A 17,691-nucleotide genomic window follows, 5' to 3' on the forward strand; every position below is an offset into this window, starting at 1 on the left:
ATAACCTCGGAAACCTTGGAAATAACATTTTTTAAATAGTTCTGAATTTCGAATTTAGTTATAAATAAATAAATAAAGCTGCTTAGGAACGATCGGAAAATTGGTAAGAAAATAATATGAAACAAATTATAGCTTCGGTGTTTATATACCCGTTACTCGTAGAGTAAAAGGGTATACTAGATTCGTCGGAAAATATGTAACAGGCAGAAGGAAGCGTTTCCGACCCCACAAAGTATATATATTCTTGATCAGGATCACTAGCCGAGTCGATCTAGCCATGTCCGTCTGTCCGTCCGGATGAACGCTGAGATCTCGGAAACTATATGAGCTAGGCTATTGAGATTTGGGATGCAGATTCCTGAGCTTCTTACGCAGCGCAAGTTTGTTTCAGCAATGTGCCACGCCCACTCTAACTGTGGCTCCTACAGTTTTGATACTAAAATAAACTTTAACTGAAATGTATTGTCCTTATCAATATATCGATAATATATCGATTAACCCCAACAAAAGTTTGCCACGCCCACTCTAACGCCCACAAACCGCCCACAATTTTCATGCTAAAAAAAATGTTAACTGAAATGTATAAGTCTCGTCAATACCTATCGATTGACCCCAAAAAAAGTTTGCCACGCCCACTCTATCGTCCATAACGCCTAAGTCTGTCTACCGCCCACATAACCATATATTGAGATCGCGGGTAGGTGGCGCATTTCAATCTCGCTTTACTGCTTGCATAACTCCATTTCCCTTTGGTCCCTTTAGCTCAGTAACGGGTATCTGATAGTCGAGGTACTCGACTATAGCGTTCTCCCTTGCTTGATATATTATCTTATACTATTGGGAATATCATTTTTTGTATTTTTAAATTTAATAATTATAACTGGAAGGGTTTACAAACTTCGGCTTGCCAATATTCTCTCAATGTCAAAATGAGCTATTTCTTGTTTTAATTTATTTGAATTTATTTTGACTGTATCATTTAAAAAATACAAACAATATAGGATAAAAAACACGAACATGCGTTTATTATTTAAAATTTGTTGAATAGTATTTATTTTTCTTAGCCTTAACTTAACATTTAATAAGAGGGTAGTACAGGCACAGATAATGTTAAAATGTTCAATGTCTATCAGAGAACAGTCATAAATCATACACAATTAAATAGTTTTACACGAGAGCTAGAATTAGTAATCCATAAGTTGATGAACTTTCGCCTGCGGGCAACCGCCATACACTTTAATATTCCAACCAACTTGTAGCTCGAATTTAATTTGGCCCAGCCTCATCCTTGGCATTTGACATTTCAGAGTGAGCGGTGTTGCACAGAAGTTGCAGCAACAATTCCAACACGCCAGCGACTTGTTTACATAGAAATGTGGTGAAAAGCTTTCTCTCTCCTTCTCCGTGCTCTCTCCGTCTCTTTCGTTCGCCTGCAGCCGTCTCTTTCTCCGCCGTGCTCTTTCGGCTGGACACGTGGTGGGCGTTGATGGTGGGAGGCGGCTGTCAACACCGAATGCTTGGTTATGAATGGCTTTTAATGAAATATTTATGTAACAAGCAATAAGGAGCACTTTTGGCTTCTGGGCGGAAGTGAAAGAGATAGCAGCAATGCGAAATAGAATTGCAGAAAGAGAAGGGGAGAGCACAAAAGCGTTGGAAATAATTGTTTGGCTAGTTAAGTTTGACGCAACGTTGAACTAAGATAAAGAAAACACATAAACGAGGAAACACACACTTGGCACATCATACAGCCACGGTCAAATTCCTAGAAGTCATATTTGGTTAACTGAATCGCAAACAATTTTAAGTATTATCTCGAACTACACCATTTTTTTACATTTATGTGTATTAAATAAGAATTTTAATCTGATGGAACTTATTTATATTAGTATACGTTAAGTGATTCATTATATTCTTCGCTTTTCTTATATTTATTATTATAAATCTTTTGTTATCCTTATAAGTCTTTTAGTTTCTTTACCAATAAATAAGTTTATTTTTAGTACAATATATTACACATTTATGGAGAACTTCTTGTAAAAGTCAATAACAATTTAATCTTAAAGTCTTATAAGAAATACAACATATTCGTAAGCCGATATTTTAAACAAGTTTAACTTAACTTTATTTGTTGCTTAATGTATTATTTTTTTCAATTTTATTGTTCTATAGTTGTTTAACCGCAACTGTGAGTGAAAGAATTTATCTAAGGGCTTGTCATAAACTTCTGTGACTTGTTGTTTTGCCAAAAGTCATTAACAGTCGACGGCTACGTGCCACAAAAGCAGGAGATGCATCCAAAACAACAAATTGACAAATGCGGCAAGGCCAAGTTGGCTAAGCCAGACACAAAACTTATCCCGGCTGATGTGTCTGATATGTCTGTGTGGCTTTATTTGTTCGCCCCCGGCTTACATGCCACTAGCCAAAGGGGAAAGGATCAGATCACATGGCCTTTCCTAGACAACCCGTTAAAGAGAAAATTGAGTCTGAAATTTAAAGGCAACTTTGCAAGGTCGTCTAAACTAAGTAAACATTAAAGTCTCAGTAAACTTAAAAAAATTATTTTTTTTTAAATCTTTGACAAAAAGGAATACGAAAATATAAAAATATTATATTTTACTAGGCTTAATAGGTATTTTATTAAAATACATTTACCATAACTCGATACGATCCTATACAGAGAGTATTGCGATTTTATTAGTGCTTTTAAATTCATATCAAGGTGTTCAAAAATAAAAAATGTTGATATTACTTTTTGTTTTCCAGTATTTAAAAACATTTTTTTTCCAAGTCTACAAAAATACTTTTAAGACATTTTCTTTTTGCGAAAAGATTTCTTGCTTGTAAAAATCCAGCACTTAAGAATATTTTGCCTAAGGATAACTCACCGAGTCAGGAGCTATTGCACGCCAGCAAAACCTCAGAGGCCTAACAAATTTTGGTCCTTGCCCACTTGGTGAGTTCCTCCTCAAACAGGACCAAGATGTTCCACTTTAGCAGCGCTTAAATCCGAAATGCTAAGTTTCCTCGCAGCCAACTGAAGTAAGCAAAAAACGTTTAGGCAAATCTTGGGGCCAAAATCTTGGGCAAACAAGCTCATTACATGGCAGCCAAATACAAAAAAGGGAAGCCCAAAATAAGTCGGGAGAAAATTGTAAGCGAGGCAAGTAAGTGTGCCACATGATTGAGTGACTTGCTACGAGCCGGAAAAAAAAGGGGCGTGGCAGAGACTAAAGACCATTACGGTCACAGTTTATGACCGCAATTTTATTGATACCGCCAAAGGGAGCGAATACAAAATAAAATAAAGCAAGCGAAATCGGGTAAATCCGAGAAGCCCCAAGAAATCTCAACGGATTGGCGGCTATAAAGCGCAGTGGGAGCTTTTCTTATCGAGAGTCCGCCTGCAATTGTGGGCGCTTTTATTACGGACACCAAAGGCAATAACAATCACTACCGAGCACTACAATAAACTAATCTAATGTGAGCATCAAATTTGCATGCACCGACTTAGCAACGTTTTAAAAGACTTTCCCGGAAAAGCCTGCGATGATAAGATGCTGGGTGAATAACGACATTCTCCAAAGGCAAATATTAACTAGCTTCGCTTCATTGGCTAGCTTGTGTCTACGGTCTAGAGATGGTATACCAATGGGTAATATTACACTTTGGACCAGAATAGAGTCAATAAAATTGAAAAAAACACCATATATTAGCGGAAAATTAAACCTATAAGGACATAATAGACCTATGTATAAATGCCAGATTTCGCATCTCAAGGTTAAACTGAAAAAGTCAGTTGACATTTTATTAAATGTTATCTTCATTTTTTTTCATTTATGTCTCAGATTTTGATGAATTGTATGGGAAAGTTCATTTGAAACTTTCTTAAAATAGTTTTGATAATCTGATCCAATAATAATATGAAATGTCTTTCTGACTTAAAAGTACAACTAAAAGTTCTGGCTAACTAGTCGAATGAGTGGTTTTTGTTACTTATTGCTAAAATGAATAACTAACATCACTTATCTGGCTTACTTATCAGTTCAGTGATTTTGTATATAGATTAAATTGGGCTATAATAATCTGGAATTAAAAAATATTTCATTAAATTTAATTAATTTAAAGCCATATTTCATATTTGAAATGATTTCTGGCCTACTAGTCGCATGAGTGATTTTTGTTACTTATTGCTAAAATGAATTAAAGATTTCTATTACATATCTGGCTTACTTATCAGTTCAGTGATTAAATTAGGCTATACAATCTGGACTTAAAAAATATTTCATTACATTTAATTAATTTTAAACCATATATATTATTTGAAAATAATTTCTGGCCTACTAGTCGGACGAGTGATTTAAGGAGGAATATAACATTTAAGGATTCATACTTTAGTTCGATTGATTGGATATAATATTTGTATGAGAAGGTGTTATTTTAGGTAATCCTTAATAGTTTGTGTTTGTGTAATTCAACGTTAATGTGGTGCGTGAAAATACAAATTACAAATTGTATGAATGATTAATCGCAGTAGTAGCGTGCCCGTAACTCGCCCATCTCTAGGATGTACACAACCCGCCGGATCTGCGGTCTATTGGGCGTGCATGGGCATAAGTAAGACGCGAAGGACGTTTTTCCTTCCCTTTTCAAGAAAATCCCTCCTTCCTATTGAAGAAACCCTCTACTGAATATGTGTGAGTGTGAGTGCGTGAGTGTTGGTTGGTGCGTGCCTCCGATGCAAACTCAATTATTAACTAAGAGGGCCAAAAGGCATACAGCAGGCGGCAAACACCTTACACTTTGCCATTGCCGTCTTGTTTTAGTTGTTACTGTTGTAAGTCCCTTTGCCCAAGCCGATTCCCACTTTCCCACTTCCCCACCCCCTGCTGACTACCCAACTCAGGGGAAATTTGCATTTTATCATCTCATGGTTTTGGCCCGATTTCCCCCACCTTGCTGCATCCCTTGTCGCCAGTTAGGGCTTTGCTTTTAATTGGTTTTCTCGGGCGAGAAACGTCTTAGCTAGTTGGCACTATACGAGGGTTGGGGGCGAGGGGAAGTGTAGTTGCCGGTGTTGTCTTAGTTGTTAATTTAGTGTTAGGCGGCACTAACTTATAATTGTTTAATTAGCAAGTAAAATACGGGGAAAATATGTGGAAATTATTCGATTTCAAGGACTGAAAACAAAAGACGGAGAAGAAAAGGAAATCGTGGCATGGGTGTTTGAATATCCTAGGAAATTGCAAATTATGGTATCGATATGAAGGTAAATAAGTAATATGAAAATGCAGGTATTGGAAATAATTTAATAAGCTAAATTAAACTAAATAAGAATTTTAAACAATTGTTTAATTATATTTTTAAAGTAGTTTGTAGCGTTAACCTATTTCAATTAAATACATTCAGCTTCAATTTACACCAATTATTTTAAGTGTAGACTAGCCAATACGATTTATATTATTAATCAATAAATTAAGGGTTCAATTGCAAAGGCACTCAAAGAAATATTCACAATTATTACAGTACATTTTTTACATGTGTACATAGTTATTTACATTTTGATATAGCGAGGACCGTGCTTTTATGGGTTATGTTTAAAAATTATTCATAAGCCACTTAGTTATTGATTCCTTGCATAAATTATACCTCAAAAGTTAAGGGTAAATTTTCATTCTCATTAGATTAATGATCATTTCATAAGTACCTATGTTAATACTCACAGCTCCCTTTATTTATCGCTTACTTATTTCTCATTGTGTATGGTTCGGTTCACATTTAATAAACTAAAAGCATTTTAGGCTCCCCCCTGAAGATATTTATCTTAACCATATGCACATTGTACGCTCCTGCCACTGCGTATAAGCGTTTTCATTATGCCAACAATCGAGTGAGTTCATAAGGTAAATGTTAACCCGTTTGAAGTTCTAATCGACCAGCCAGCGGGCAGTACAAAAAGAGAACTGAAAGAGAAAAGTTACCAAATATCGGAGTAAGGCCGACAAAATGATTCAAATTATGAACTGGTTTTCAATGGTAAGACCTAATATGAAATGGTTCCTTTTTATAGATCTATCCACTTATTTATATTCCTTAGGTTATAGGCCTTATACCACTCAATCGCCAGCATTCGGAAACCAATTTCATTGTCGACTATGCCATGATGTTTATTGTGCCTGTCTTTTATGTGATTTGCTACCTTTTGATTAACATAAGTCATATATTGGGGCTCTGCTTTCTGGACGCCTGCAATAGTGTTTGCAAATTGAGCAATCACCTCTTCATGCACCTGGGAGCCTTCCTATATCTGACAATCACTCTGATGAGTCTCTATCGCCGCAAGGAGTTCTTCCTGCAGTTCGATGAGCGATTGAATGCCATCGATGCAGTCATCCAGAAGTGTCAGCGAGTGGCGGAAATGGATAAGGTGAAGGTCACCGCGGTAAAACACAGTGTGGCCTACCACTTCACCTGGCTTTTCCTATTCTGCGTTTTCACCTTTGCCTTGTACTATGACGTCAGAGCGTTGTATCTGTGAGTAACAAATATTTCATATTGAAATCGTATGTAAGCTGTGAATACAAGTCCGAAATACTTGAAATATATGGTGCTCAATCTGCTCTGGAAACCAGAAAACTCACAGAAATGTGTGCCAAATTCAAAGTATCTTATAGTATATCAACTTATTTTCTACTGGACAAGTGAATAGTGGAATAAATGAAAAATTGTATTTTAAATATATGAAGCCATCTAACGTTACAAGCTATAAGAAGTGTCCCGACCTAGAATCATCTGACCTTGCTAAACTTTCCAATTTAATACCGCTTGTTTTTATACATTTTGAGTAAAGTAATTTAAAAAAAACTAATCTTAGTCTTACATACCTAAGTTTTACAGTAACCTTCAGCACATTTCAATCCATTTCTCCCGTTCAGGACCTTTGGCAACTATGCGTTTGTGCCGTTCATGGTGTCCAGTTTCCCGTACTTGGCCGGCAGCATCATCCAGGGCGAGTTCATCTATCATGTGTCGGTCATCTCGCAGCGCTTCGAGCAGATTAACACTCTGTTCGAGAAGATTAACCAGGAGGCGCGCCACCGCCACGCCCCCCTCACCGTGTTCGACATCGAGAGTGAGGGCAAAAAGGAGCGGAAGGCCGTAACGCCGATTACGGCCATGGACGGCAGGACGACATTCGGCAATGAGCCCAAGTTGGCCGGCGAAATGAAACGTCAAGTGGGCCAACAAAAGAACGACGAGGACGAGATGGACACCAGTAACGATGAGGACGAGGATGATTTTGATTATGACAATGCCACCATTGCCGAAAACACAGGGTAAGGCAAAACGATTTGGCGGCCTAGGTTTCATACAAAAAAAATAGAAGCGTTTGATTAATGTTTACAGTCTTGTTTGGTTGTCTTTTTCTCGGATTTTGATTTATGCTGCGCAGGAAAAAAAACTGTGACAATTATTTATTAATTTATCAACAGGTTATTACATTTTGTTTGGGAAGAATCAAAATTTTTCCTTAACTATTTAGGTTCATTCAAGTACATAAACATTTATTTTCTGAAAGAGGTTATATACACTTGTACCACGACAAACAGGTAGATTTTTGGGATTTGTTTTTCATATGAATGAAAATGTTTATTCAAATTCAGTTTTATGTGCTTCAACGATTAAAATTTCAGTTCACAACACAATTTCGGGAGAAAGGTTCATCGGAAATCAAAAATGTAAAAGACGTTTGTTTATTCAATTATCTCATCGGTGAACGAAGGAATTTTGAAAATTTTTATTGCAGCGAAAATGAGTGCTTTTCAAAAGTAAAAAAATCGTTTCTTGGCTTTAAAACATGAAAAAACATTAAAAAAAAAACATCTGACGTTGAGCGACAAGTTAATTACTTTTTTGAAAAGTACAAAAGTAAAAGCATTTCAAGTTTCCTGCTTCGGTACCTAGAGGTAGTTAGCTAAGAAATGCTATATTTTCGGTAACACAGTTACGATGAGTATAATTTTTCGTGTTAGTATTCTATACACTAAAAAAACTAAAAATTGCATTCCTTAGCGGGTACAAGTGCACAAAACCCCTTAAACCTATTTAATCAGGAAAAATAAACTGTAAACTAAAACGAATTTGTTGATAAATAATTCAAATGCTTTATTTTTATCAGAACATCTTCGGAGGCAAATTTGCCAGACCTTTTTAAGCTTCATGATAAGATTCTGTCGCTTAGTGTGATAACAAATGGCGAGTTCGGTCCACAGTGCGTACCCTATATGGCGGCCTGTTTTGTGGTGAGCATTTTCGGGATTTTCCTGGAAACCAAGGTCAACTTTGTTGTGAGCGGAAAGAGTCGCCTGCTGGATTATATGACCCATTTGTATGTGATTTGGAGCTTTACCACAATGGTAGTTGCATACATCGTGCTCCGGCTTTGTTGCAATGCCAATAATCACTCCAAACAATCGGCGATGATTGTCCATGAGATAATGCAGAAGAAACCGGCCTTCATGCTAAGCAACGATCTCTTCTACAACAAAATGAAATCGTTTACACTGCAATTTCTTCACTGGGAGGGGTTTTTCCAGTTCAATGGCATAGGACTTTTTGCCCTGGACTACACTTTTATTTTCTCGGTGAGTTTTTGGTACAGGCATCCTTAAACTCACAACATTCATTAATTTCATTTTCCAGACTGTGAGTGCAGCCACATCCTATTTGATTGTCTTGCTTCAGTTTGACATGACTGCAATTCTGCGCAACGAGGGGCTGATATCATAAAAGGTTCAGCCAAACTCAATTAAACACTTTTTTAAACGTAACTTTTTATCACAATTTATAACTTTATCTTTTTTAAGCACTCTTGGTAAAAAATGATGTGTCTGTAAAGTCGAACAAAAAGCACTCTTTTGATGAGAAATTAAAAAAAATAACTTGAGGTGTTAAATATTATGTATTTATTATTGTTACTGTATTCATGTATACGAAGAAGATACGTTTTTTAATTTATTTATCATAATCATAAAATACCCAAATTAAATAAATTATATTTTTTAAAATTAAAATATTATTATGTGATTTATTAAAACCTTAAAATAGTGGCCCGTAGCTGATTAAAAAATATATAAAGCCAAAGCTTACATTTTCCAATTACAAATCTAGTCTCAAATGTAATAATTCGGACGCCTTACCAAATTTCAGCCCATTTCCGGCGCTTATCCGTCAAATGGTACCTCATAAATCACTCATCCAAAGACAATTTCTGAGAGTAACCAAAACGAAGGCTTCTGTTGAGCCCCGCGATAATCGCATCAGGCAACACTTTGGGCTCCCCATGAAGGACGCGAAAAGGGGGCGGGGGAGGCACCAGGGGTTACTAACGCAATTTCTATCAAATGTCAATTGAAAACCCGATTTGCCAGTCATCAGTCAGGGCCTCTTTTCCGCACTCAGTCCACAGTTTGCGGCCATCAAACGGAAGCCAGAAACGAGGAGAAAAGTGAAAACGAGGCGGAGGAAGGATGCTCGGCGGGAGAAAAAAGAACATGAAGCAATTTCCGCTTTCAATCACGTTTAGTGCAGCGGAAATGTGTGCAGAAATATGTTTCTTCTCCCTTTTTGTATGCAAATTTTTCAACCGGAATGAGGTTAGATTGTAAATTGCATTTCGGTGCGGTTTAATCTATTTTCACGAAAAAGTGAGGAAACCGGCTACCGGCTTAATTAATTGCTCATCATATGCAAAGAGTATCCAATTTAATTGATTTTTTTTGTCACACTATCTATCTCTTTTCGCTACACATTTTTCGAACAAGACATACTGCTCGTCTCACATTACACACTTTATCAAAGCACTGAAACTTTTAAGTGAGCTATTGCTTTTAGAAAATATAAGATAACATTCAAAAAACACAATCATACAAATTCCCTAGAAACCCATTGTTACACATAATAAATATTACATTTCAAAATATTTTTCAAAGTTAATTTTGGTCTAATTATCAAATTTGTATTCGCTATACTTACATTATTTAGCCATATCTGAAATTATGTATTATTGTCAATGAGTAACAGTGAATTTCCTAATTACAATTTTTATTCCGTGTGCATATTCTCTACGTGCATGGTTTCAATGGCTACCAGAACACATCCTGAACACGTAAATCAATATGTGGCTCGATTGGCTCGTTTGCACACGAACCCTCCATGAAGGAGAAATAAATAAAGAGCCTGAGGGACCTGGGGGTATGGGGCTGAAATGTGGTTGTCCTGGTCAGTGAAATGGCTGGAAACAGAAGCAACAGGCAACACACATATTACCTGCAAATTACGTCAACTGTTGCTGCGAGGAGGAATATAGTTAGATCCGGGGGGTCGGTCATGAGGGTTGGGTTAAAACAGGTCGGATCCCGAGTAGGTTAAAGGCAAAATGCTCTTTTTTTCCAACGAAATAAGTACGTATAAAAAGTACACTGTTAGAATTCCTACAGAATCCTTAGCCAGACTTTCTTCAAAATTTAAGGTCAAAACGTGATTTACTCAAATCTTCTGAGATGTTTCTTATCAATAACAAAGAAATAAAAAAAGTAAATTCTTATGAATATGCGACATATATAAGGTGTGTAATAATCGCCCATAGTTAATTAGCTGTCAGTCACATTCTTCATTTTTAAAACCTTGCCGAGGGTATAATGATTTCAGTCAGAAGTTTGGAACGAAGTGAAGGAGACGTATCCGACCCCACAAAGTTTATATCGAGCCCTACTTGCACAAATAACGTAAGCGCCAAAAAGCAAATTTTACAGAAGTTAGTTAGTTTTTTTAATTATTTCCGGTTTTGTTTCGTAGGCGTTTGTCGCTTACGTTATAATTGACAGGCCGATATCTCAATATATGCAATTAGTGTTTAAAATTTTAAGAAATTATTGTAGCATATGCATAAAAAAAATGTTCTCCGAAAAATTGCGGTATTTTCGCAAATAGGGCTTGATATACATATTCTTGATCAGCAAGCTCCCAAAGTTTTAGTGGTAGAAAAAAAATGTTAGCTTATATATATTGATTTCGTCAACACCTAACGATTGACTTAAAAAAAAGTTTGCACGGCCACTCTAACGCTCACAAATGCCCATTACACTTAAATTTGTCTGCAGCCTACACTACCATATATTGAAATCGCAAGTAGGTGGCGCTTTACAATCTTGCCTTGCTGCTGGTATGTCTTCATCTCCCTTCTGCTCACTGTAAGTGAGTAACGGATATCTGATGGTCGAGGCACTCGACGGATTGTTGGGATTTGTCATGTAGATTATTGACCTTTTTTTTTTTGTAAAAATTATGTTTTGTTTTTATTATCAATACATGCAAAAATTTTTTAAATCGGAGCATTCATTAAAAAGTTATATCTGGCGTGTTAGTAAAATCTCGTAAACAGCCGCTAGGAATGAACGATAGGTGGCGCTATCGCTATATACTACTACTATAACGTTTTCTCTTGTTTTAATTGTGCTTCTAAACGGCTCTTTTTTGATGATGATGGATACATGAGTGTCCGAAATTTGCAAGTACCCCGTATGAATTTAAATGTTTTTTTTCAGTGAAAAGCTCAGCATCAGCCACGTGACATCTGCGAGGCAATGTGAAATGTCAGAGCACTTTTAAGAGTTCATTTAGACAGTAGCAAATTCTATCCTGAAACGCTTAATTCAGTGGATGTGCATGGAAAACAGGGGCAGGAAAAGACGGACACACAGCATACAAATGCCAACAGGTTGTTGCTGTTGTTTGAGTAATTGCGGCTAAAAAGGTAATGGCTTTTCAGGGGAAAGAGTTCACTGGGTCCAACATAAAAGTGTGTTGAATGAATGTGTAACTTATTTATAGCTCATTTGGGGTAAGCTTACCCCACTTCAGTTTATTTATCTTCTACTTAGTCAAGTATTTGCTTAGCTTAGATCATAAATAAAAAACATTGAATACACATTTTAAAACCAGATAATGATTAAATAAGATGTTTATTTAATTTGACATGAATAAAACAAATTATATTATATTTTTAGAAGATATATATAATTACTTTCGTTCTTTTATGTTTTACAACAAATACGTTATAATCTGCTTTGACTTAAAAATCTCACAAAATTACAATACTGAGTAAAGATTTCTAAAAGCTTAGAGGATTTCTATGTCATTCCAGATGTTACTTGGACTATTTTTTCGGATTTTTTTTTAGTTCTTCCTATATCAACAGACGACTTACAGTCACTAAATTGTTTGAAAAAATGTAAATGTAAACTTTCAAAATTTGCCGAGTTGAAGCTCACAATATAATCAATGTGGGCACTTAAATATTCCGCAAAATTAAAGAGTGACATTATAATTGTAAATTAAAACATATATCACTAGCGCAACTCGAGATATAAATAAAAACACGAAGATACCAAAACCAATTTTTAATAAAGTCTTAAAAAAACTCAAATATAACATATGTATTTGGTTGACTTTTTTTGTGATCTACACAGAACATGATGACGTTCTCAAATCGAGTATTTGAATACTCAATTTAAGAATGAACTGAATTTAAATACCAAATTAGGAAAAAGCTCATATTGAGAAAAAATAACTCATTCCGTTTAGGACACTGCTATCATCCAATTTTGTAAATTTTCAAAAAATTATATATATAGTAAAAATTTAAAACTTATCAAAAATTCGTTTTTAGGTAAACTTTTGCAGTATTCATCAAACGGAGTATGTAAATTGATGTATGCTAATTTTGACATTAGTCTGACAACACTGTCACATGCCGAAAGCTTTCACACTACAGGTGTCTGTCCGAGCGAGACAGCAACGCCGGAGAGAGCGGGAGCAGAAAAGAGAGCCAGCCGAGCGACAAGTGTGGTGAGTTTCGGAACATCCTTGAGGACGCAGTCACCCTTGGCCAAGCGAAGGCAAATTGTGCGAGGACTTCCAGGCGAAATCAAATCAAACTGATAACAGGCGGGTGGAAGAGAGCGGGGCAGACACACGACCACGAGAGAGCGGACAAGCACAAGCACGAGCGAGCACGAGTTGGACTTTTCTTCAGCAGGAGCCACGGATACCGCGACAGTTCGTGGGGGAGTTTCGAGTGAGTCGGTTGTGCCATAGCGGAATAACGGTACACCGCATCCTTCAGAGAGGGGAGCCTGTGTGTGCGAGTGTGAGTGTGTGGGTGCCTTATCCTCAGTGGCCAGTGTTGTTGTAAGGAAAACGAAAGTTTTATGCGGTCTACTTCAAAAACTCATGTTCAAGGAATAAAAACAAAAGCAGACAAGAATGAGTTGTTTTACTAAAACCTTGAAAAATACTTGAAATTTAGCTAAAAAGGTTTTAGAAATACTTTAAAAACACTCATCCCTGATTAATTATCAAAAACCAAAACTAGACAATTGAGTGATTGAAATTTAAAACAATCTAATCAAAGGAAAAAAATATGTTTTGATATGAACTCTGTTGAATAATCAGCCGAGCAGACTGCGCAGTTTGGCGCCGCGTGGGCGTCTGCCCCAAAATACAAGAAGTAAAATGGAGAACAAGGCAGAAAAAATAAGAAGTAGATAAATCCTACCTAGGCGAAAACGGTGTGTCCGCCTCCGACTTTTACTTACAGGTTGTCTTTGGAACTCTTCTGCAAAACGGAAAAATTTTTAAGCCTTGTTTTATGGTTTAGGATCTTATTGGAAGATAAAAACAAAGTATTTTATGTTCGTTAGTCTTAATACCAATACCTAATTTCAAATAATAAAAGTAACTTGAAGTCTCTCATTTGGTTGTTCTTTCTACTTGAGATCTGCCTTCCTAAGAAACATATTATAACAGTTTCTACTTCTTTATTAGTCACTTAATTTGCGTAGTTTCTATGCTAAAGTTTTGAAAATGTATTCACTTTAAACTTTTAAGAGGCATGTTTATTTTTGTACTTAAGAGAATAACGGAAAATGAAGTGAAACTTCTTAAGAAACTATGTAAATCTCAGGAAATTGTAAAGTTCCGTACTGTTATCAGGTTTTGCATAAAATCTTCACCGATAAAACTCCATTTTTGTTTTTTTTTTGAACCGGGCACTTGAAGAAAACTTATATCTAAGCATCATACAACTTATTTTGAATTCCTTTAATAAAATCTTAGAAGTTTGATATTTGTTTGGTTGCAGCTCACGACATACGTTTAATTAAAATTGTTCCTCTGGTAAAGGTAAAGAGCTGCATATTTTCTGTAACCATTTTTGTTTTTTACTGTTTACTTTAATTAGTTCAGTTTAGTTATCCGTTCAATACCTCTGAAGTCCTTGGAACTTTTCCCTTTTGCAACTTCAGCATTTGAAGAGCATTCAACATTCTGCATGCCATAGAAAAGACAACTTTCCACTGCTTTCTCCAGCATTTCTCCGTCTTCTTCTTGGCGTCTCGCTTTCACTTGGTCATGAAAATCAAAGTCCCCCGTGTGCCCTGTCGATGTATTGGCCACATCTGTGTGAATTGCCTTTGTGTGAGTGCCTACCCACACACACACGTGTATATAAAGTTCAGGGTGTTTGTTGTGGGGGCGTGAAAAGTTTGTCTTCCTGTTTGAGTTGCGTATTTGGGCGCCATTTCAGCATTCCGCTTTTTATTTACTACAAATTGCTTTGCATTTTTGTTCCATTTCTTCTTGTTCATTTTTTTCGTTTTTTGTATTATTGCGTTTAATGCGCTGTTGGCAATTTGTTGGATATAAAAATTACACCGCACCCACACCATCACCGGAGCCATGAAATATTGTAATTAACTTTTCAGCCGACGGGCAAGCCGATGGAAACTTCCGGCCTTAATGAGCCGGCAACAGGTTCCTCGGCAGCTTCAATTAAGTTTTTTTTTTAATAAGCGAAAGTTCACGGCTAATAAATATTCATAAATATTCACAGCTCAGCTGTTGGCGATTTCCAAAGTACTAACTAGGAAATAAAATCACCTCGCCCGTTCCCTCTGGCAAATTTTGAGTGTATTTAAAAGTTTTTTGCTCTTCAGAAAGTTTTTGCAGCAACTTTTCTCCGTTGTCCTTGTCGGCTGCACGGAACTTTTAGTTCCATTCATTATTAACGATAATGTGTGCTCGGCTCCTCTGATGCTCAGTTGAAAAATGCCAGTGGCACAAAGTTGGCAATTAATTGCAAACTACCGAGTGAAGTGCAGGAATGTGGTATTTCACACAGGAATTTTAAGCAAAGTTGGTCACTTCTAAATATGAATACGTAAATGGAATAGCTTAGTCATGAGAGGGCCCAGAAAATAGCAGACTATCAAGGCGTCTGAAAATAGAACAACTATATGAAGCAAAATGCTGTAAACGTATGAAGGTTAAATATCTTAAAACTGACTATCAGCTGAATATTCTAAATACATGATTTCCTCTTAAAGCTTAGAAAATTAGTGCATTACTTTCTATCTTGCAGCTTAAGCACTTAAAATCAGCTTACTCTAAACCATATACAGGTTCTTAGTTTGCTATCGATGAACAAAAAATGTACCGGTTAGATGGTACCCATTCCACGAATCTTATCTACAGTTCTATGAATATTAAGCCAATAAAACTCAGCACAAATTACGCTTAAACTCAACGAGCAAACAATGCATAAATTGAAATAAAGCCAGAATATAAAGCAATAACGAGCCAAATCTACGCCCACGCACATTTTAAAGGCTGACAATAGCAAATACCATTTCTAAAATATATTTAAATATTTGTGTACACATAGAAGCAGCAGCCCCACACCAAATTGAATAATTCCAGACAATAAAAGAATCGTTAAAGTGGAAGGAGATGATGAAGTGAAAATAACAAAATCAGTGATAGCTGAAACAAACAAAGGAAATAAATAATAACGATACGATTAAATTAAAGGAAAGACGGAAGAAAGCAGCCAAGTCTTTGACTTTGAAGAGGGCCAAACAAAAGTCAGAGCCATGATTTGAGCTTCAGGGGAAGGAGGTAAGTTAATCAGAGAAAAGTGATGAATTACCTCGTTAATTGCATTCAAGGAACAGATAAAACAATTGTTTAAAAAGTGAACAAAATATCATTAATTATAATTTATTTAAATCCGATAGACGCGTGGCAATCGTTATAAATATTCTGCACTTCCTAGCTGTCTAACAATATTAATTCCACAACCTTTTCTCATATTCACAAAAAAACACACACAACATGATTCATTCAACAACATTCAGTCAGCATCCCCAAAGTGCCACATAGATATTCCATTTCATCAAATGTATTAGCAAAATTAGAGCCGCAGCCAACCCTCGGGAGATTTAAATTTAGCCCAGGGCTCCGAGTATCTAAGTATGTACATACAAACATTCTATATGCAGTATATGCCAAATTATTGTACATAATTGAATCAGTTAAATTATTTACTCGTTGAGTTTTTGGGTTGCAGACGAAGAGGCCCTTTAACCGCAGCTTGGTTCCTTAAAGTCCGCAAAGTGTAATAAAATTAAATGGCTTTAAGGCTTAAAATCCGACGGGGACTGGAAAGTATGCTACAAATTCCCGACATAAATATTGATGTATCTCAGAGGACTGTGTGTATGCGTTTTACTGTTCGTTCACCTTTTCTTCTCACTCGAGACTAAAAATAAAAACAGATTAAGAACCGACCCATGTCTACTGGCTAAATATTCAGGGCTCTGACCCTGGGAAGACATTGAACCAGCAGTCTCTACTTCTTGAATAACTTTGCATATTCTTGCGTGGTGTACCAACAATCCACATAGTCACTTTTATCTATCTATAAGTCAAATTTAATTTCAAAATCTTGTAAAATCGTTTTGGCTACATATTAGTTTTCCAATGGTTAACAAGACGTAATCTACGTTCCAATAGAATTATAGCTGTTTTGCCTAAAACCTAATTTGAACAATTAACCAAGGGCAATGGGAAAAGTTTCGGTTTAAGCACTCTTAAACAAACTCATTAAACAAAAGGAGGAAAAGATGACAGCCTTAATTGTAAATAATTATTTTAATGGAAGTTGATAATTCCTCGAAATTACCTCGGGGCTAATTGGTAACAGGCTTGGGTTGTTTTACGTTTGTTGTTTATTTATTTGGATAATATTTTAATGAAATTTGCATTTTACTTTATTTGCTCGCCTGGGTCCATACTAAATAAATTTGCATATGCAAAGTCATGTGACATATTGATGAAAAAGAAAATATCTCTCAAAGTCACTGTTGCTCTTTTATTACTGCCAAGACAATCAAAGCCCTTTCATTTGTTATAATTAAACAAAGCCTTGTTTGCTCGGATTAAGTATATTGCCTGCATTTGCTTTTCCACATCAATCATCGCACTCGATGTCATACGATAATGCCCTACCAGCAGCTGAAAAAAAGGAAACACAAATATGGGGGGGCAGGAAATAATAGACCTTTCATAAGCCCTATATGTATGCGCACTTATGGGCGTGAGTCTGTGAGCATTTGAGCCGCAAGTCTGCTTATGTTCTTAGGGCTTATTAGCTGCTTATTCATTTCCCGGCTGAGTGTACTCTACCAAAACATACTCATCAGTAAAAAAAACAAAGTAGGAGCCATATGGCTTCGCCTGGCAGTGACAATAAATATTAATGGCCAACGGAATTAATAGATATTTAAA

At 36.2% G+C, this 17,691-nt stretch overlaps 2 protein-coding genes across 3 annotated transcripts in view; both read left to right on the top strand.

Moving 5' to 3' along the window:
* Positions 1 to 5,902: 5,902 nt before the first annotated feature.
* Positions 5,903 to 8,935, top strand: Gr33a (Gustatory receptor 33a). Its single transcript, XM_017079090.4, has 5 exons — positions 5,903 to 6,039; positions 6,101 to 6,537; positions 6,939 to 7,340; positions 8,183 to 8,648; positions 8,707 to 8,935. The coding sequence occupies exons 1-5, from the start codon at positions 6,010 to 6,012 to the stop codon at positions 8,791 to 8,793; spliced, it is 1,422 nt and encodes a 473-aa protein (XP_016934579.3). The 5' UTR covers positions 5,903 to 6,009; the 3' UTR covers positions 8,794 to 8,935.
* Positions 8,936 to 13,108: 4,173 nt separating this feature from the next.
* LOC108019874 (probable G-protein coupled receptor CG31760) overlaps positions 13,109 to 17,691 on the top strand; it is a 38,202-nt gene continuing 33,619 nt past the window's right edge. For both annotated transcript variants that reach the window (XM_036815752.3, XM_036815757.3), the window contains exons 1-2: positions 13,109 to 13,213; positions 15,788 to 16,020. The gene's annotated coding sequence lies outside the window, so the exon portion shown is untranslated. The remainder of the gene's footprint in view (positions 13,214 to 15,787; positions 16,021 to 17,691) is intronic.

Source organism: Drosophila suzukii, chromosome 2L, assembly GCF_043229965.1.
Source record: "Drosophila suzukii chromosome 2L, CBGP_Dsuzu_IsoJpt1.0, whole genome shotgun sequence".
In the NCBI taxonomy this organism is placed as follows: Eukaryota; Metazoa; Arthropoda; class Insecta; order Diptera; family Drosophilidae; genus Drosophila; species Drosophila suzukii.

Excerpts from the sequence above, each read along its gene's own strand:
- Gr33a (XM_017079090.4), top strand. The coding sequence starts at position 6,010 with ATGATTCAAATTATGAACTGGTTTTCAATG. Across the intron at positions 6,040-6,100 it reads TTATGAACTGGTTTTCAATG|GTTATAGGCCTTATACCACT; the intron begins GTAAGACCTAAT and ends TATATTCCTTAG. Across the intron at positions 6,538-6,938 it reads GACGTCAGAGCGTTGTATCT|GACCTTTGGCAACTATGCGT; the intron begins GTGAGTAACAAA and ends TCTCCCGTTCAG.